This window comes from Salminus brasiliensis, chromosome 2, assembly GCF_030463535.1.
Source record: "Salminus brasiliensis chromosome 2, fSalBra1.hap2, whole genome shotgun sequence".
Taxonomy (NCBI): Eukaryota; Metazoa; Chordata; class Actinopteri; order Characiformes; family Bryconidae; genus Salminus; species Salminus brasiliensis.
In genome coordinates, this window is record NC_132879.1 from 58,389,634 (window position 1) to 58,410,224 (window position 20,591).

A 20,591-nucleotide genomic window follows, 5' to 3' on the forward strand; every position below is an offset into this window, starting at 1 on the left:
CAGGCTTACAATGTGCCCACTAGATGTACTTGTGTAAAAACTCACTAATTCATCTTTTAATAAGCTTTCTTAATAATAAACAAAATACATATTTTAGCAGCTCAAACTACTAATGAATATTGAATATTCCAATGAATGCTCTTATGGTCGGGACTTCTGTTAGGATATTTTATTTAAAGGCAATGGTTGATTTAGAAAGCCTGCACTTCTGTCAGGGACTGACCCTATTTAGAGGGCAAACCATGACTCCACTGAGAACCAGTGAGTAAAATGCCCATGCTGAACAAATTAAGCAACCATGCAGGTTTACTACTATTTGCTACTATGATTACAGGGGCATTCCCCCCTTTTAGCTTCAGAGGGGTGGTAAGGACTTCCCCGCCCTCAATGCAGTTGCTCCCATTAATTTGAGTCTGAAGTCCACTTTAAAGCACATTTTCCACTGTGATTGCACACATACATACATTAGGGCCTCAGTTATGAGTCCAGACCCCAAACCTTACATAGAGGCTATTCAGTGTCACACATCCACACCGAGGAGCCATAATCAACCCTAAAACCAGCGTGGAGAGGCTCAGTGAACATGGCGTAGAATGTGTGCAAGTGGGTCACTGTGTGTGTGTTGGGTGAGATGCTATAAAAGGACAGCGCTCCAGCTGGCCAGTCCAGATACACTCCTACTCTGCGGCAGCGGGAGCGAGACCGGGAGGGCAACACGACAGTTTCCTTTTCATCGTGTCTGAAGGTGAACCTCTTATCAGAGCAGTACAGACTCCATGACTGATTATTGAGTCCAAACCCACTGACACCACTGTCTTCTTCCCTGCTGATCCCTCTGTAGGAGACGGCTACATACACTCCACTTTCACTCCACTCAGCCTCCCAGTAGCAGCGTCCAGTCAGGCTCTCCACACTCAGAACTTGTTCCCAGTGTTTAAATCTCTTCGAATGATCCAAATAAAAGATCTGCTCTTCCACACGCTGCACCTTTCGGTTCTCATCAGACAGAGAGAGACGAGTGTGTGCTGTGTTTGGGTCCAGGGTGAGCTTACAGCCATCTACAGACACAGAAAACACAGGTTGGAGGAGGGCACTGAAACTGTGGGTGTATATTAATGTTATTAATGTGTGTGAGCCTTACATTTCTTTAGTCCAGGTTTTATCCTGATCCTTCCTCCATGCTCCACCCTAGAGAAAAAGCACATGTGTCTGGTCTTGGGGAACTCTGTAATACAGCCCTGAAATGACCTGGGTTTCAGCTAAGACAGTGGTTCCCAACACTGATCCCGGAGGACTGCTCTGCAAATCATAGTGTTTACCCTGCTTCTAACACACCGGATCTAGCTGCTTGAGTTAAAAGTGGTGTGTTAGAGCAGAAAACCACCAAAATGTGTAGGACGAAAGGTCCTCCATGTCCAGGGTGGGAATCATTGCTCTAAGCATCTGTATATATGATATATGGTGTCACTGTGTGTCTGGAGTTGTTTTCTGTCTCAACACATCCTGGGGTTAGGTTATTTTTTGAGTTTTCAATGCAGCTACGTTCCTGGGTTTAATGATCACACACTGGGAGAAAATCCTCTCTCTCTACATCAGAGGCAGGTTACGCTCCCTCTGTTATCTGTTGACTGTTGACTTCACCATAAGGACAAACACATGTACAGTTACACATTAGGTTGCTGTCATTTCTCCAATACTTGTATTTACTGAGAGAGTAAATCCTTTAGTAGACTTTATACTTTTTGTCTGTACTGTATTGTATTTTGTTCCATGTGGCACCCTTGTTCTAGAAAAACATAATTTCATTTCACTGTGTACTTGTACAGCGCTGAAATGACAATAAAAGCCACTTGACTTGACTTGACCTGACTTGACACCAGTCTTGGACCAGTTGCTGTTGGGGAAAATCTCAGAATAAATGGCACAAGGATTAGCACATATCACAGTAAGGGGAGATCTCTGAACAAAAGACAATAAAAGATTTCTGACAGCTTAACTCAGGAACTCACTGCAGCTTTTCCAGTTTACAGTGCGGATCCTCCAGCAGATCAGAGAGCAGCCTCACTCCAGACTCTCCTGGGTGATTATATGTCAGATCCAGTTCTCTCAGGTAGGAAGAGTTTGATTTCAGAGCTGAAGCTAAAGCAGAACAGCCTTCATATGTGACCATACAACCAGACAGTCTGCAGAAAAGGAGGAAAAAGAGGGACAGGATGTTTTTTGCAACTATTTTCTTCTAAATGATTGCAATACTGGCAGAGGGTGATGGCTGTTTAACACAATAATGTAAAACTGGTCAGTCTGAATGAAAGTTGGAAGACCCCTCGTCAACATTTCTAAACTCCCCATAACCTTACATTTACTAAAATATTCTAGACTGGAACTTAAATCTTCTAACTGTGCCTGAACATCGATCAACACCACTTGTAATTTGTTGACAGTCCCTTAGGAGAAGCAGCCAAATTTATCATTAAAATTGCAAATCTTGTTAAAGATTCATGTATGAGTGTTCTCTTTGAATATCACTGACTTTTAGAGCTCAACGTGTATCATTTAAGATATAATTAACAGAAAGGTTACCTAAGTGTCTCCAGTTTAAAGTGTGGACTCTTCAGTCCAGCAGAGAGCAGCTCCACTCCTGAATCTTGCAGGTCATTGTTACTGAGGTCCAGCTCTTTTAGGTTACAGTTTACTGATTGCAAAGCTGATGTCAGAATATCACAAGCTTTGTCCCCAAGATTACAGAAATCCAGTCTGCAGAGAGAAAGATCTTGGACACTCAAAGAAAGATACATTAGGGCTGGGATATGGTAAGAATACATTTTTTTGCAATATTTATCACAATACATGTGACCACAGACTAAAAACAGTCAATCAGTAGTGACAGATTATTCAGATCCTCTCCTCTACTGAATACAGTGATTTATATTCAACATCTGCTGCTCTTCATCTAATTAACCCAGTGTAATTACACTGTTTCTAATGGAAGCTGCAGTTAATCAGTGTTTATTAAGCAATAACAATTTCCTTCATATGCTTAGAAAAGCATATTGTGTATCACAATAACAAAATATTGTCACATTGCCCAGCTCTATATCACATCACAGTGCAGGAGTTGGAATGTTGTCCAGACCTTGATGATTATTACTGAGAGATGAACTACGGTTGTAGTAACAGTAATATTAGAAATAACACATTTAAATCTTTAAATCTTTACTCAGGTAAATTTAAATTTACCTGAGTGTCTCCAGTTTACAGCATGAACTTTTCAGACCAGCAGAGAGCAGCTCCACTCCTGAATCCTTCAGGTCATTGTTACTAAGGTCCAGCTTCTTCAGAGAGGAGCATCCTGATTGTAGAGCTGATCCCAGACTTTTACAAGCTTTCCCCCCAAGATTACAGAGAGCTAGTCTTCAAGTGAAATACAACAGACATTACAATATACTCAGAGAAGGGATTCTGAATAGAATAATATGATTTGTATACTACTGAGTAAAAATGTACAAAAATGTAATTCTAATGCAACGATTTTACACAATACCTCACCTGAGTGTCTCCAGTTTACAGCATGAACCCCTCAGACCAGCACAGAGCAGCTCCACTCCTGCATCCTGTATGTCATTATTACTGAGGTCCAGTTCTTTCAGGGGAGAGTTAACTGACTGTAGGAGTGATCCCAAATGTTCACAAGCTTTTTCTCCAAGTTTACAGAGAGCAAGTCTGCCACGAAATTATACCAGACATCTCAATATGCTTAATATACTTAGAGAATAGTTTCTGAATTGAAAAAGAGTATATCAAATGTAATCAGTGTTGTTTATATAATATACTACCATATATATATATATATATATACCTGAGTGTTTCCAGTTTACAGTGTGAACTCTTCAGTTCAGCAAAGAGCAGCTCCACTTCTGAGTCCTGCAGGTCATTGTTACCGAGGTCCAGCTCTTTCAGGGAGGAGTTTGCTGATTGTAGAACAGAGCAGAGGGTTTTCCAGGAGTCATTGGTGAGATAACAGATACCTAGTCTGTAAAACAGAAATAAATAAAAAATGTCTTCTGCAGTTTTACACTGCACAGTCCCAAAAGTTCAGGCTAGTTCATCTTTACATGTGTTTCACATTCAGATGGTTCACCACATAACATCACAAATTCACATATTTGAGAGCAGGAAGGTGAAAACAGGAATAACATCATGCATTATCATGTTTGAAAGCCTATACCCCTTATAGCTGGGCCAGGTTTCAGCCGTTAGCATCCCAATGTTTTAGTCAGCATGGTCTGTGCAGACTGCAGAGGGAGCTGGAGGTGAGTAGCACAGCACAGCTTATAGGCTACCTTACATTCGAGGCAGACATCTACTAGCGCCAGACTGTAGCTGCTGCATCATATAAGGTGGAACATAAAATGAAAACTGCACTTTCCATGCTCAGTTTTCATTGGCTGTAGACAGGACACCATTCAGATTCACCTATATTCTAGTATATACTACTAGACTACACTCAAAGTCGGGTAAAAAAAACACTCCTGTCTCTCTGTGCCCCTTATACACTGTCGACTCAGACTGACAAAGAAATATACAGACTACAGTCAACTAGAGGCCACTGACAGGATCATCGGAGTCTCTCCCCTCCGTCATGGACATCTACACTGCCCGCTGCATCCGCAAAGCAACCAGCATTGTGGATGACTCCACCCACCCTTCACACAGACTGTTCTCCCTCCTGCCATCAGGAAGAAGGTACCGCAGCATCCGGTCCAACACGACCAGACTCTGCAATAGCTTCTTCCCCCAAGCCATCAGACTTCTCAACTCCAGAGACTGAATCCAGACAATATGGGAAGCATTTTGCACAAATAACTTTACTACCTCACTGGACTCAATATTTATTGCACACTGCATATTTTGCACACTACCGCCAATGATTCATTATTCTCTGTCTGTACTGTGTTGTGTTGTCTGTCCGCACTTGTACTGTGTTGCACTTGTGTTTTGTATGCACTGTCTATGTTGCACCATGGTCCTGGAGGAACGTTGTTTCGTTTCACTGTGTACTCTGTATGTAGTTGAAATGACAATAAAGGTCCACTTGACTTCACTTGACTTGCCTAGAGTCGGCCAGACTGACAGTCGGGCCTAAAATCGCCTAAAATTGCGTAGTGTAACCCCGGCTTTAGTAGTGTGATGACAAGTGCCACTAAATTTCCACTGTAGTAGAAACTCCTGCCTTATACGTAATCTCACTGGTCACTTCATTTGAAACCCCTTACCTTATACTCACACTCACTGGCAATTAGTAGCTGTAATGTGCACTGATATTCAAAAACATATTATACATACATTATAGGTGCTGATTTAATGTAGACACTCACATAGCTTTTCTACAGACAGTCACAGCTGGCATCAGTCTCCTGTAACCTTCCTCTGACGTGTTGTATTTCTTCAGGTCCAGCTCATCCAGGACCTCCCCTGAAATCAGGAGCGTATAGGCTAGTGCTGAACACTGTCCAGGAGAGAGCTTCTCTTCTGAGATGTTCTCTGATTTCAGATACTCCTGAAGCTCTCTGAAGAGAGACTGGTCATTCATTTCAGACAGACAGAAGAAAAGACTGATGGATTTCTCTGCAGAGAGAGAATGATTAGCATCCTCTTTGATTTGTTTCTTTATGTATTTTATGGTTTCCTCTGAACTGCTGTGTGTGGGTGTCAGTAGGCCTTGAAGGAGTCTCTGATTGGAATCTAGTGAGATGCCCAGCAGGAAACTGAGGAAAAGGTCTAGGTGTCCGTTCTGACTTTCTACAGCTTTCTGCACTGCTCTTTTCAGGAGCTCATCCAATGGGATGTTCACTGACTCATCGCTATGCTCATCCTTTTCAGAATTTTTACTGTCTAGACTGTCATATTCATCAAGGAAAAGTTGCAGTGATGTCATGTTCTTGTTCTCGTAGCAGTGAAACACATAAGCAGCAGCCAGGAACTCCTGAACGCTCAGATGAACAAAGCAGTAGACCTTCCTCTGGTAAAGCACACAGTCCTCCCTGAAGATCTTCCAGAAAATCCCAGAGTACACCGAGGCCTCAGTGACATCAATGCTGCTCTCTCTCAGGTCCTCTTCATAGAACATCGCTTTGCCCTTCATCAGCTGTTTGAAAGCCAGTTCAGCCAGTTTCAGAAGCTGGGTTCTGTTGGACTCCAGCAGTTTCTGTGGGTCTCTCTCCTCTTTCTCCTCATGCTTTTCCTTCTTCATGCTGGTCTGAGTGATCAGGAAGTGCAGGTACATCTCAGTCAGGGTTTTAGGGATTTCTGTATCACTGTCTTGATCCATGATTCTCTGAAGAACAGTAGCTGAGATCCAGCAGAAGATGGGAATGTGGGACATGATGTGGAGGCTTCTCGCTGTCTTAATGTGGGAGATGATCTTCTGGGCTTGGTCTTGGTCACTGATCCTCTTCCTGAAGTACTCCTCCTTCTGTGGGTCACTGAACCCCTTAATTTCTGTCAGACTATTGATGTACTGTGAAGGTATCTGATTGGCTGCTGCTGGTCGGGAGGTGATCCAGATTAGAGCAGAAGGAAGCAGGTCTCCTTTAATGAGGTTGGTCATTATCACATCTACTGATGATGTCATGGTGATGTCAGATACTTTCTCACACTGTGAAAAGTTCAGAGGAATTCTGCTTTCATCCAGACCATCAAATATGAACACAGATTTGAACACATCATAGATCTTTGGGTCCAGATCTTTGAGCTCAGGATGGAAGACACACATAAGTTGATGAAGACTGTACTGATCATCTTTAATCAGGTTCAGCTCCCGGAATGGAAGAACAAACATCAGCTCTACATCCTGATTGGCTTTTTCTTCAGCCCAGTCCAGAATGAACTTCTGCACAGAGACAGTTTTTCCAATTCCAGCAATGCCTTTAGTCAGCACTGTTCTGAGCTTTGGCAGTTTTGGTTTTTTGTCTTCTTTTCTGTCTTTGTGTCTTTCTTTCAGTCTGAACACAGCTCTCATGTTCTCTTTAATCTTTAATCTCCTCTTTCTTTGCTCCTTAACGTCCTCTTCAGTTTCTGCTTTAGGATCTTGCTCCTGTCTGAAGATATCTATGCAGTCCATTTGAGTGCTTTGTACATATTTACTGAGTGTCTTCCCCATCTGTAAAATCTCATGCTCTTCATTCACATCTTCATCCCTGCCCTCAGTGATGTACAGCTGTGTGTGAATCATGTTTAGGAGGGTTTGAGTTTTAATGTGTTCAAAAAAGCCCTCACACTTGTTCTTCATGCTGGCTTTGTGTCTCTCTAAGATTCTGTATAGAACATCATCTTCTGGTTGGTAGAAATCCTGCAATTGATCTTTATTCCCTTCCAACAGAGTGTTCATCTCTGTGGAGCACTGCCTGATAGGGATCGAACACAGTACATAGATATTAGCAGCACATATCTGTCTGTAATATACTGCTGAAAATGAAACTTATCAAAAGGCTCTGGATTGCATTAAGCACTATATGGACCAAAATATTGGGACACCTGCTTATTAATTTTTACTTCTCAAATCAAGGATATTAAAAATGCTTATCCTGCTTCTGTTAAAATAACTGTCTCTATTGTCCTCAACTCCCCAACTAATCCAAAAAGTACTGGATGGAGCTCCACCACCATTATTCCAGAGAACACAGCTCTTCCACTGCTCCACAGCTTAATGCTGGGGGGCTTTATACCCTTGTACTAGCCTGGCATTAGGCAGCATGGTGCCAATAGTTCATGTTTATCTGCTCCAGAGAGTCCTATTCTATTGACTAGATAAGCTGTGTGTGTGCATTTGCACATCTGTGTCAGCAAAGGGTGCAATTTTAAGTAGCTGAATGCATCCATTCAGGGGTGAAGCGGTGTGCACAACATTTGGACATACAGTATATTAAATATGCTTCCAGAAGCAATCTACAATATAGGTGCAGTTGGTAAATGTACAGTTGCAGATTGTAGCCCATCTGTTGCTGCATAATGCATCAGTCCACCCCCCATCTTGACCTTCTAGGAAAAGGGGCACCCAAAGAATTATACTAAATAAATGTATGTTGCTATAGAACCTACTTCACTCACTTATAGTAATGTTTCTTTATTGTAATGTGCACTTGTACACTACAGTGAGATTCTCTCTCATATCCCAGCCTAGGAAGCTTAGAACACAGGGTCAGCCATGCTACAGCACCCGTGGAGCGGAGAGGTTAGCAGCCTTGCTCAAGGGCTCAACCACTGAGCCACCACTGCCACAAAGTGAAGGTCAGCCATGCTCTGAGCAGACAGGGTTGACCGCCTCACGCCATTTGACAGTGGCAACTGAGAAGACCTGGGTATCAAACCTACAACCCTGTGATCAGTAACACAGTATGCATTTTTGTATGCTTGTGGCCCTGTAGCTGGATAAAAAAATTAATAAAGAAATTCTCTTTGATTCTTCTAAGTGCTTTTGTACTTATCTTTATGCTTAAGGAAAAATTAATAGAAATTGATATTCTTGAACTGTTAGTATCTTTCAAAAATACTTTCTTAACCTTAAGATGGCCTCACACTTGTCTTAGATTGTACTAGTTCAATAGGTAAGCTTCAAAGTGATGATTTTAAATAATTCAATTACTAGAATTATTAATGTAACATATTTAATTATTAATTTAACTAATAATAATTTAACAAGATTTGTACATAAGGCAAATTAATGTTTAACTTTTGTTTGCTGAAAACCCCCTTGGTTTTCGCCCTCCCCTGGGGCGATTCTGAGCCGCCACCCACAGGCCCAAATAAAGACTTCCGCCTTGTTTTCGTTCATGAGTTTGGTTCATGTGTTTCACCTGGGACTGGGGGTACTTAAGGAGCCTCAACTCCATGGTTTAATACCGAGAATTGTATTGTTTGGAACCCTGAGGTCGCTCGAGAGGTTACCTGTACAACTAGAGGTGTGTTACGGTCAGCTTCGGCTCAGTATCTGTGTTCAGGAGCAAGTCACCCTGCTAACCACGTTATCAGGCTTGCTCACTGTTAGGATTCACTGGCTACCCACGTCCCAGCAAGGCGACCCACGCTCGCAGCAGCACGCTGCCGTTTCAGGTTAGGTCGGCCTTGCCCCTTTGTCTAGCTGCTGGTTCCCCAGCTCTCCTTGTCTAGGTATTGAGCGCTGCTCACCATTTGTGTTGTCACGTTTTGGTTGTGTTCATGTTTTTGCCCTCTTATTGCTGCTCATGTGTTTCATACTCTTGGTGTTTGTGTTCGTTTTTTTAATAAACCTTCTTGCTTAGATCCTAATCTCTGCGAGTGTTCATTCCATCTTGGTCTGGCCTTGCACGCCATGACAAAAATGTTCAAATGTTTTGTTTGATTCTAATTTTCCTACATTTGCTCTCCCATACATGTGTTTATATCGAATACTGAGAAATTAAAAATGTTATTTGGCATTGTTTATGATAGGCTGTGAAATACAGCACTGCAGTCTATGTTACAACTGGCCTAAATAAAAAACAACAACAATTAAAGATCTTATGGAAGTAATTAAAGCTTTCTTAAGAGAATATCTGAGAACATCTTACAATATGTGAGAGAACAGCATTTAGGAAACATCCTAAGATCCTTAGGAGTTATTTTAGTTCAGTTTATTTTTTATTTTTTATCCGGCCCCAGGTCAGCCCCATTACTGTGTCTGTCACTGATGTTCTCAGAATGGCCCACCACACATGTAAAAGCGAGACCGATGTTTGTTTTTTTTTTATCTCCACTCATGAAGAAGGCACACTACCCCTAATACCCCTATTATTCTTTGTCTGTATTGTGTTGTGTTGTCTGTCTGCACTTGTATTGTGTTGCACTTGTGTTCTGTATGCACTGTTTCTATGTTGCACCATGGTCCTGGAGGAATTTTGTTTTGTTTCACTGTGTACTCTGTATGTAGCTGAAATGACAATAAAAACCCACTTGACTTGACTTGAAAAACTGTGTTGCAGTAGACAGGATACAGTCTGGAACTGTAGACATACAAAGTGCAGACATATAGAATGTTTTTGATAAAAATGGCCAGCAAGCCTGTGTAGCTTTACATTTCTATGTGGTTTACACTGAAGCACAACAACTTACCTTTCATCAGAGGAGACAGCTTCACTGTTGAATCCAGGAAATATTTCCATGGTCTGGTCAGCCTTCATAGACACACAGCTGGGTTCCTTTGCTTCACTGCTGAAACCAGGAGGGTTCACCATAGGCCGACCACTCTTCATAAACGCAAAGCTGGGTTCTTCTCCTTCACAGCTGATTTCAGGAGGCTCGGGTATGAACAAATCACTCTTCATAGACAAACAATTGGGTTCTCCTTCTCCATTGCTGAATACAGGATGTTCTTCCATGATCCTATGTAATTTTCATAGTGATCATTTTATCCACAAAGAGAGAAAACAGTCAGAAACAGCCAATAAATTCAACAATTCTCCATCTAAACAAACACTTCAGTCAGTGAACAGCATTACAGTCAAAAACAGAGTGATAATGGGGATTGCATTGTTTTAGATATTCTGGAAATCAGGAGAGTGCATATTCAGGTAAAGGTGTCAGCACCATTAGACTCTCACCTTTCTCCAAGTAAGATTGAGAAACTGCATTTTATGTTTTTTACTCATTTTTGACTCATTTTTTGACACTGCTGTTTCATAATCAAAGCACTAATCAAATTTACTGACAGAAAATCAAGACTCTACAGTCAAATCTGAGAGAAACTGAGAGCACTGCTACCTTTTCTGCGGTTTGTCTAGAAGTCTTCAGTAAGAAAGTCCAACTTGGTCTTTGTTAATGTTCACGTACAGCACAGGAGCAGGATAAACACCACTGAACACACACACACAATTTCCATTTGTAGTACATCTTCTCCCACTGAGTTATTGTAGTGCACTACACACCTGAACACACTCTGTCTGAGTTAAGCCTGAATGATAGAACAGCTGAACCTGAAAGACAAGAAGGAAACCGGTTGCAGCTCATTTTAGTCTGATTACATCAACAGTTCCTTGAAAAGGAATGACTGAGGGGTGTGTGTATTTCTGCCCTCGTGCTTCTTGCTCAGTATGTGTCTATCACAGTAGCAATTCTGTGATCATCCGTTTTTATTTATTTGTCAGTTTCGGAGGTAGAGGGATCTTTATGTGTCAGTTCTAGTGCTTTTCCATGACCCTGCAGTGACTTTTCACCTCCAAACTGGTTTAATAGCCAAGTCCCAGGAAGTAATACTTTCCAGCTAAGAAAAAAACAAAAAACAAAAAGGACCTCTGACTGAATTCTGGAGGGTGATAAACGAGCATGTTCTGCTCTGTTGAAGGTAAAGAATTTGTCTGCACTGTTTCCAACTCACTACTGAAGAAATGTGAGCTAAAACAGTCATAAAAGTCACAGGGTTGTGAACTTAATTGATGATTGACAGTTTCTATTTATAGATTATATATTTCTATATGATATATTTTTCAAAACATGTATACTCCCCCTCCCCCCACCGAAATGGGAGAGTGTGTGTTTGAGCTATGTTCATTTACAAGACAACAGCAAATTATTTAATATGAAAAATTAACCCACTGTCACCATGCAGTCATTAGACAATCAACACATACAGGAGCTTTGGTGGGAGATGGCCCATCTTGCACAAATCAGAATTTGATCTTTCTTGTTGTTGCCAGACCGTGTGCTGTCCACTATGCTACACCAGCAGGCCTCTTTGTGATCTATACATTGAACAAAACGCATTTGTTCATAAGATTATATTGCATTATTAACAATGTCATTGTTAAATGAGAATTCCACAAACTTTCCAACATAATTCAGCAGTTGAGATGTCCGTTATTTATTCTGATCTGATGTGAAATGGTTAATTGTAGGAAAACTTACAGGACCCTATCTTACACCCTGTGCAAGGCGCATCACGATGCTCATTGCTAGCTTACACTCCGCCAACAGTCTATTTTCACGCCTTTCGTCTGTGTCGCTTAAATAGCAATGGTCTTTGAAAATAATTCTGCACAGATGGGTGTGGTGGTCTCAAAAGGAAATGTGATCAAGTCCATTTTTGCCAGATTTCTAATGTGGAAGCGGAAAACACAGATGCGCCGCTGACTGAAACCAGCCTAGGCAGACGTCAACAGTCAGCCGTTCATTTCTATCTTGGCAGTGTCAACACAGGCATGTGCCCAACACCACTGACATAGAAATAGCAACCTGCCAACACGCTGATTAGTTTATTGCATGTTGACGGCTCGCCTAAAGTTCAATAAAATAAGGCCCACAGACTCTTACCAATTTCTTTACAGCAGTGGAGAAAGGAAGCAGAGATGGTGATGTCAATCAAGAAGTGATAGGCATTTATTATGAACCTACACATGTAATATGTAACATTGATGATAGTTATATATTTTTGAGCTAATAAATTGTCCGATCTGAATGCTCACTGCAATTCTGTAAGTTTCTGTAGAATAGAAGAGCAACTCTTAATGTTACACAGAAATGATGGAGCCAATCATGGATGTAATGGAAGCCACGATGAGGTTGACTCCACTCATTATGTTCTTTCCATAGACTGTAAGAAGGCATTTGTCTGTGGGGACAGCAACAGGCTCTGGGGGCTCTTATATGACCTCAAGAAAAAGGCTGTGAATGCTCCACAAACAAATTACACTCCTCAGCATATCTGGCTAGTTGAATCAACCAGTCCTCATGATGATTTTCTTTCAGCTGCTTTAGGTGAGGATTGGAGCTGTTCCTTAATCTCCTCTCTATTCTCAGGTTGATGACCCTTTTATCACATGCACATGCAAGGTTCATTACTGCAAACTATGCTGTGAAAGTACATTTCAGTAGAAAATACTCTTGATCTGAGCTGGACACTTCTCTGCAAGAAATTCAAATAGTACAATATGCTGCATCTAATGCTGATATGTATGTGCTGTTATAAAAAACATTATTGTAGAAAAAATGAGTTATAAGTATAAGAACATACATTTACTGATCAAATAATTTATACGTGAGCAAGGGCCACAACTGCAAGGGTTCTGAAAATGAGATAATATGAAGAAAATGCTGCGAACATCTTACGCATTGTGCAAACAAAGAACAATAATTGTAAAATAGGTCAGGAATTCATACACAAATGAAAATCTGCAATACAAAACAAACAAGGTTTACAGAAAAGGGGGTTATTATACATGAACCCATACAGCCCTGCTTTTACAGAAGCATGGTAGACAGCATCCTGACCTGTTGTGTCACTGTCTGTTATAGAAACTGCTTGGCTTCTGACAGGAAAGCACTGCTTTCTCCATGAAGGCGGAGCAGTTGAGAAATGAGTCAAGTTGTCTTGCCATTTTGGACATTTCTAATACAGGGTGAAAAAAGACGGCTTGCGAGATCCTGAAGGATGCCCCTTGCGAAGATTCCTTAGCCCTCTCATCTGGAAGAAGTCCCATTAAAAGGGCTGCGTTGGCCGGGAATCGAACCCGGGTCAACTGCTTGGAAGGCAGCTATGCTCACCACTATACCACCAACGCTGCTGCAGCTTTGGGTTTACAGGCCTTGAGTCAAAGTTTAGACCAGGACGGGCGAGCCAAGCCTCTCGTGAAGATTTCAGGAGGCATGCACGGTGCAGAAGGTTTTGTGGTTTCTGTATTGTAGTGGTTATCACATTTGCATTATGCGCGAAAGGTCCCTGGTTCCAAACCAGGCAGAAACATACATTTCTTTGGTTTAGTTGCTGTCACAAGGGAGCAAAGCGTCATAATGCAACAGATGAGATCTATCTATCCGTCCTGCATCAAGACATGAAGACGCTGGTGTTTGGAAGATCCAATCCACTGTCGCCCATTTTGTGCTTGTTCTGCAGTGATTCTCTATTCTGTTTTGGGCCTAGAATGTGGCAAGTTGGGAATAAAACAATTGCTCTTTGGCAGGATGTCGTACACAAACGAAAGGCCGCAATACAGAACAATCTCAGTGGGGGGCCGCCAACGCTTGGGAATGGTGCCCCAACACCCGCTCCGACCATCTTTCATTGAGAGCTGGCAATAGAATGTTGTTTTGAATAAAGTCCATTTAAGAAATACACAGAAAATATGCACTTTCCTTCATTTTTTAAAAATTCATTGACAGTGTAAAAAGGCAGGATGTAGAATGCGGGCATTGATCCAGCTACCTCTCGCATGCTAAGCGAGCGCACTACTATTTGAGCTAATTCCCCTTGACAGAGCAGCTGCGGTAACATCTCATGGCAAGAGCATACCCGTTTACCTGGTGAAAGAGTGCTAATGCTCCCTGTCCACAAAATACAGCAATATTAAGAATATGGGGCGTACTTGCTGCCAACTTTCAAGCACAAAAATGTTGTTGCACAAGCCAGTTGGATGGGGGAGCTCCTTTACCCTGAGCCGAAACAGCTCAGTTGGAAGAGGGTTAGACCGAAGATCTAAAGGTCCCTGGTTTGATCCCGGGTTTCGGCAGGAAGCATAAGGGCTTTTCATCTTTGTTGTGTTTAGTTTTAGTGGGTCCTAGTGTGGTCACGCTGCCACAGACATGCGGGGAAAGTGAGTCACCCTTACAGGTTCCATGGTGTAATGGTTAGTATTCTGGACTTTGAATCCAGTGATCTGAGTTCAGATCTTGGTGGAACCTGTCTTTCTGTGCAGAAAAGGCAAGAGTTGCTTTTAAGGAATATGTTGCCCAAACTGTCTGAAAGAATGACTCCCTTAAAGAGAGTTTTCAGAAGATAGAAAGGTTGCTGGGCTCATCATCAACAATGCTCAGACAGCTGCTTTTCAGGCAAAAGAAACGCAACAACCTCCCTGCCAATGTCACCAAGAAAGCAGGTATCTTTTAGCTTCAGATGAGGACAGGTCCCTCCCACCTGAGAAGGGGGTTATTATACATGAACCCATACAGCCCTGCTTTTACAGAAGCATGGTAGACAGCATCCTGACCTGTTGTGTCACTGTCTGTTATAGAAACTGCTTGGCTTCTGACAGGAAAGAACTGCTTTCTCCATGAAGGTGGAGCAGTTGAGAAATGAGTCAAGTTGTCTTGCCATTTTGGACATTTCTAATACAGGGTGAAAAAAGACGGCTTGCGAGATCTTGAAGGATGCCCCTTGCGAAGATTGCTCACCCCTCTCATCTGGAAGAAGTCCCGTTAAAAGGACTGCGTTGGCCGGGAATCGAACCCGGGTCAACTGCTTGGAAGGCAGCTATGCTCACCACTATACCACCAACGCTGCTGCAGCTTTGGGCTTACAGGCCTTGAGTCAAAGTTTAGACCAGGACGGGCGAGCCAAGCCTCTCGTGAAGATTTCAGGAGGCATGCACGGTGCAGAAGGTTTTGTGGTTTCTGTATTGTAGTGGTTATCACATTTGCATTATGCGCGAAAGGTCCCTGGTTCCAAACCAGGCAGAAACATACATTTCTTTGGTTTAGTTGCTGTCACAAGGGAGCAAAGCGTCATAATGCAACAGATGAGATCTATCTATCCGTCCTGCATCAAGACATGAAGACGCTGGTGTTTGGAAGATCCAATCCACTGTCGCCCATTTTGTGCTTGTGCTGCAGTGATTCTCTTTTCTGTTCTGGGCCTAGAATGTGGCAAGTTGGGAATAAAACAATTGCTCTTTGGCAGGATGTCGTACACAAACGAAAGGCCGCAATACAGAACAATCTCAGTGGGGGGCCGCCAACGCTTGGGAATGGTGCCCCAACACCCGCTCCGACCATCTTTCATTGAGAGCTGGCAATAGAATGTTGTTTTGAATAAAGTCCATTTAAGAAATACACAGAAAATATGCACTTTCCTTCATTTTTTCAAAATTCATTGACAGTGTAAAAAGGCAGGATGGAGAATGCGGGCATCGATCCAGCTACCTCTCGCATGCTAAGCGAGCGCACTACTATTTGAGCTAACTCCCCTTGACAGAGCAGCTGCTGTAACATCTCATGGCAAGAGCATACCCGTTTACCTGGTGAAAGAGTGCTAATGCTCCCTGTCCACAAAATACAGCAATATTAAGAATATGGGGCGTACTTGCTGCCAACTTTCAAGCACAAAAATGTTGTTGCACAAGCCAGTTGGATGGGGGAGCTCCTTTACCCTCAGCCGAAACAGCTCAGTTGGGAGAGGGTTAGACCGAAGATCTAAAGGTCCCTGGTTTGATCCCGGGTTTCGGCAGGAAGCATAAGGGCTTTTCATCTTTGTTGTGTTTAGTTTTAGTGGGTCCTAGTGTGGTCACGCTGCCACAGACATGCGGGGAAAGTGAGTCACCCTTACAGGTTCCATGGTGTAATGGTTAGTATTCTGGACTTTGAATCCAGTGATCTGAGTTCAGATCTTGGTGGAACCTGTCTTTCAGTGCAGAAAAGGCAAGAGTTGCTTTTAAGGAATATGTTGCCCAAACTGTCTGAAAGAATGACTCCCTTAAAGAGAGTTTTCAGAAGATAGAAAGGTTGCTGGGCTCATCATCAACAATGCTCAGACAGCTGCTTTTCAGGCAAAAGAAACGCAACAACCTCCCTGCCAATGTCACCAAGAAAGCAGGTATCTTTTAGCTTCAGATGAGGACAGGTCCCTCCCACCTGAGAAGGGGGTTATTATATATGAACCCATACAGCCCTGCTTTTACAGAAGCATGGTAGACAGCATCCTGACCTGTTGTGTCTGTTATAGAAACTGCTTGGCTTCTGAAAGGAAAGCACTGCTTTCTCCATGAAGGCGGAGCAGTTGAGAAATGAGTCAAGTTGTCTTTCCATTTTGGACATTTCTAATACAGGGTGAAAAAAGACGGCTTGCGAGATCTTGAAGGATGCCCCTTGCGAAGATTCCTTAGCCCTCTCATCTGGAAGAAGTCACATTAAAAGGGCTGCGTTGGCCAGGAATCGAACCCGGGTCAACTGCTTGGAAGGCAGCTATGCTCACCACTATACCACCAACGCTGCTGCAGCTTTGGGTTTACAGGCCTTGAGTCAAAGTTTAGACCAGGACGGGCGAGCCAAGCCTCTCGTGAAGATTTCAGGAGGCATGCACGGTGCAGAAGGTTTTGTGGTTTCTGTATTGTAGTGGTTATCACATTTGCATTATGCGCGAAAGGTCCCTGGTTCCAAACCAGGCAGAAACATACATTTCTTTGGTTTAGTTGCTGTCACGTGGGAGCAAAGCGTCATAATGCAACAGATGAGATCTATCTATCCGTCCTGCATCAAGACATGAAGACGCTGGTGTTTGGAAGATCCAATCCACTGTCGCCCATTTTGTGCTTGTGCTGCAGTGATTCTCTTTTCTGTTCTGGGCCTAGAATGTGGCAAGTTGGGAATAAAACAATTGCTCTTTGGCAGGATGTCGTACACAAACGAAAGGCCGCAATACAGAACAATCTCAGTGGGGGGCCGCCAACGCTTGGGAATGGTGCCCCAACACCCGCTCCGACCATCTTTCATTGAGAGCTGGCAATAGAATGTTGTTTTGAATAAAGTCCATTTAAGAAATACACAGAAAATATGCACTTTCCTTCATTTTTTCAAAATTCATTGACAGTGTAAAAAGGCAGGATGGAGAACGCGGGCATCGATCCAGCTACCTCTCGCATGCTAAGCGAGCGCACTACTATTTGAGCTAATTCCCCTTGACAGAGCAGCTGTTGTAACATCTCATGGCAAGAGCATACCCGTTTACCTGGTGAAAGAGTGCTAATGCTCCCTGTCCACAAAATACAGCAATATTAAGAATATGGGGCGTACTTGCTGCCAACTTTCAAGCACAAAAATGTTGTTGCACAAGCCAGTTGGATGGGGGAGCTCCTTTACCCTGAGCTGAAACAGCTCAGTTGGGAGAGGGTTAGACCGAAGATCTAAAGGTCCCTGGTTTGATCCTGGGTTTCGGCAGGGAGCATAAGGGCTTTTCATCTTTGTTGTGTTTAGTTTTAGTGGGTCCTAGTGTGGTCACGCTGCCACAGACATGCGGGGAAAGTGAGTCACCCTTACAGGTTCCATGGTGTAATGGTTAGTATTCTGGACTTTGAATCCAGGGATCTGAGTTCAGATCTTGGTGGAACCTGTCTTTCTGTGCAGAAAAGGCAAGAGTTGCTTTTAAGGAATATGTTGCCCAAACTGTCTGAAAGAATGACTCCCTTAAAGAGAGTTTTCAGAAGATAGAAAGGTTGCTGGGCTCATCATCAACAATGCTCAGACAGCTGCTTTTCAGGCAAAAGAAACGCAACAACCTCCCTGCCAATGTCACCAAGAAAGCAGGTATCTTTTAGCTTCAGATGAGGACAGGTCCCTCCCACCTGAGAAGGGGGTTATTATACATGAACCCATACAGCCCTGCTTTTACAGAAGCATGGTAGACAGCATCCTGACCTGTTGTGTCACTGTCTGTTATAGAAACTGCTTGGCTTCTGACAGGAAAGCACTGCTTTCTCCATGAAGGTGGAGCAGTTGAGAAATGAGTCAAGTTGTCTTTCCATTTTGGACATTTCTAATACAGGGTGAAAAAAGATGGCTTGCGAGATCTTGAAGGATGCCCCTTGCGAAGATTCCTTAGCCCTCTCATCTGGAAGAAGTCACATTAAAAGGGCTGCGTTGGTCGGGAATCGAACCCGGGTCAACTGCTTGGAAGGCAGCTATGCTCACCACTATACCACCAACGCTGCTGCAGCTTTGGGCTTACAGGCCTTGAGTCAAAGTTTAGACCAGGACGGGCGAGCCAAGCCTCTCGTGAAGATTTCAGGAGGCATGCACGGTGCAGAAGGTTTTGTGGTTTCTGTATTGTAGTGGTTATCACATTTGCATTATGCGCGAAAGGTCCCTGGTTCCAAACCAGGCAGAAACATACATTTCTTTGGTTTAGTTGCTGTCACGTGGGAGCAAAGCGTCATAATGCAACAGATCAGATCTATCTATCCGTCCTGCATCAAGACATGAAGACGCTGGTGTTTGGAAGATCCAATCCACTGTCGCCCATTTTGTGCTTGTGCTGCAGTGATTCTCTTTTCTGTTCTGGGCCTAGAATGTGGCAAGTTGGGAATAAAACAATTGCTCTTTGGCAGGATGTCGTACACAAACGAAAGGCCGCAATACAGAACAATCTCAGTGGGGGGCCGCCAACGCTTGGGAATGGTGCCCCAACACCCGCTCCGACCATCTTTCATTGAGAGCTGGCAATAGAATGTTGTTTTGAATAAAGTCCATTTAAGAAATACACAGAAAATATGCACTTTCCTTCATTTTTTCAAAATTCATTGACAGTGTAAAAAGGCAGGATGGAGAATGCGGGCATCGATCCCGCTACCTCTCGCATGCTAAGCAAGCGCACTACTATTTGAGCTAACTCCCCTTGACAGAGCAGCTGCTGTAACATCTCATGGCAAGAGCATACCCGTTTACCTGGTGAAAGAGTGCTAATGCTCCCTGTCCACAAAATACAGCAATATTAAGAATATGGGGCGTACTTGCTGCCAACTTTCAAGCACAAAAATGTTGTTGCACAAGCCAGTTGGATGGGGGAGCTCCTTTACCCTGAGCTGAAACAGCTCAGTTGGGAGAAGGGTTAGACCGAAGATCTAAAGGTCCCTGGTTTGATCCCGGGTTTCGGCAGGAAGCATAAGGGCTTTTCATCTTTGTTGTGTTTAGTTTTAGTGGGTCCTAGTGTGGTCACGCTGCCACAGACATGCGGGGAAAGTGAGTCACCCTTACAGGTTCCATGGTGTAATGGTTAGTATTCTGGACTTTGAATCCAGGGATCTGAGTTCAGATCTTGGTGGAACCTGTCTTTCAGTGCAGAAAAGGCAAGAGTTGCTTTTAAGGAATATGTTGCCCAAACTGTCTGAAAGAATGACTCCCTTAAAGAGAGTTTTCAGAAGATAGAAAGGTTGCTGAGCTCATCATCAACAATGCTCAAACAGCTGCTTTTCAGGCAAAAGAAACGCAACAACCTCCCTGCCAATGTCACCAAGAAAGCAGGTATCTTTTAGCTTCAGATGAGGACAGGTCCCTCCCACCTGAGAAGGGGGTTATTATATATGAACCCATACAGCCCTGCTTTTACAGAAGCATGGTAGACAGCATCCTGACCTGTTGTGTCTGTTATAGAAACTGCTTGGCTTCTGAAAGGAAAGCACTGCTTTCTCCATGAAGGTGGAGCAGTTGAGAAATGAGTCAAGTTGTCTTTCCATTTTGGACATTTCTAATACAGGGTGAAAAAAGATGGCTTGCGAGATCTTGAAGGATGCCCCTTGCGAAGATTCCTTAGCCCTCTCATCTGGAAGAAGTCCCGTTAAAAGGGCTGCGTGGGCCGGGAATCGAACCCGGGTCAACTGCTTGGAAGGCAGCTATGCTCACCACTATACCACCAACGCTGCTGCAGCATTGGGTTTACAGGCCTTGGGTCAAAGTTTAGACCAGGACAGACGAGCCAAGCCTCTCGTGAAGATTTCAGGAGGCATGCACGGTGCAGAAGGTTTTGTGGTTTCTGTATTGTAGTGGTTATCACATTTGCAATATGCGCGAAAGGTCCCTGGTTCCAAACCAGGCAGAAAGACTGAAGA

The 20,591-nt window shown here is 43.2% G+C and overlaps 1 protein-coding gene and 5 non-coding genes across 6 annotated transcripts; all 6 read right to left on the reverse strand.

Annotated features, from left to right (window-relative positions):
• Positions 1–510: 510 nt before the first annotated feature.
• Positions 511–10,391, reverse strand: LOC140549554 (uncharacterized). The gene is made up of 9 exons (XM_072673291.1): positions 10,126–10,391; positions 5,376–7,403; positions 3,857–4,030; positions 3,547–3,720; positions 3,238–3,411; positions 2,581–2,754; positions 2,010–2,183; positions 1,142–1,188; positions 511–1,058 (listed from the first exon to the last, which is right to left on the reverse strand). The coding sequence occupies exons 1-9, from the start codon at positions 10,389–10,391 to the stop codon at positions 511–513; spliced, it is 3,759 nt and encodes a 1,252-aa protein (XP_072529392.1).
• A 3,102-nt stretch (positions 10,392–13,493) lies between these two features.
• trnag-ucc (transfer RNA glycine (anticodon UCC)) lies at positions 13,494–13,565 on the reverse strand. Its single transcript has one exon. It is a non-coding gene; the product is annotated as a tRNA-Gly (tRNA).
• Positions 13,566–15,205: 1,640 nt separating this feature from the next.
• On the reverse strand, positions 15,206–15,277 carry trnag-ucc (transfer RNA glycine (anticodon UCC)). Its single transcript has one exon. It is a non-coding gene; the product is annotated as a tRNA-Gly (tRNA).
• Positions 15,278–16,911: 1,634 nt separating this feature from the next.
• trnag-ucc (transfer RNA glycine (anticodon UCC)) lies at positions 16,912–16,983 on the reverse strand. The gene has a single exon. It is a non-coding gene; the product is annotated as a tRNA-Gly (tRNA).
• Positions 16,984–18,623: 1,640 nt separating this feature from the next.
• trnag-ucc (transfer RNA glycine (anticodon UCC)) lies at positions 18,624–18,695 on the reverse strand. Its single transcript has one exon. It is a non-coding gene; the product is annotated as a tRNA-Gly (tRNA).
• Positions 18,696–20,330: 1,635 nt separating this feature from the next.
• On the reverse strand, positions 20,331–20,402 carry trnag-ucc (transfer RNA glycine (anticodon UCC)). The gene has a single exon. It is a non-coding gene; the product is annotated as a tRNA-Gly (tRNA).
• Positions 20,403–20,591: the final 189 nt, after the last annotated feature.

Bases quoted from the DNA above. Each gene is read 5' to 3' on its own strand.
- LOC140549554 (XM_072673291.1), bottom strand. From the start codon at position 10,391: ATGGAAGAACATCCTGTATTCAGCAATGGAGAAGGAGAACCCAATTGT. The intron at 7,404-10,125 runs GTAAGTTGTTGT...GATCCCTATCAG, and splicing joins GCTGTCTCCTCTGATGAAAG to GCAGTGCTCCACAGAGATGA. The intron at 1,189-2,009 runs GTGAGTTCCTGA...CTTTTTCTCTAG, and splicing joins TGTAAACTGGAAAAGCTGCA to GGTGGAGCATGGAGGAAGGA.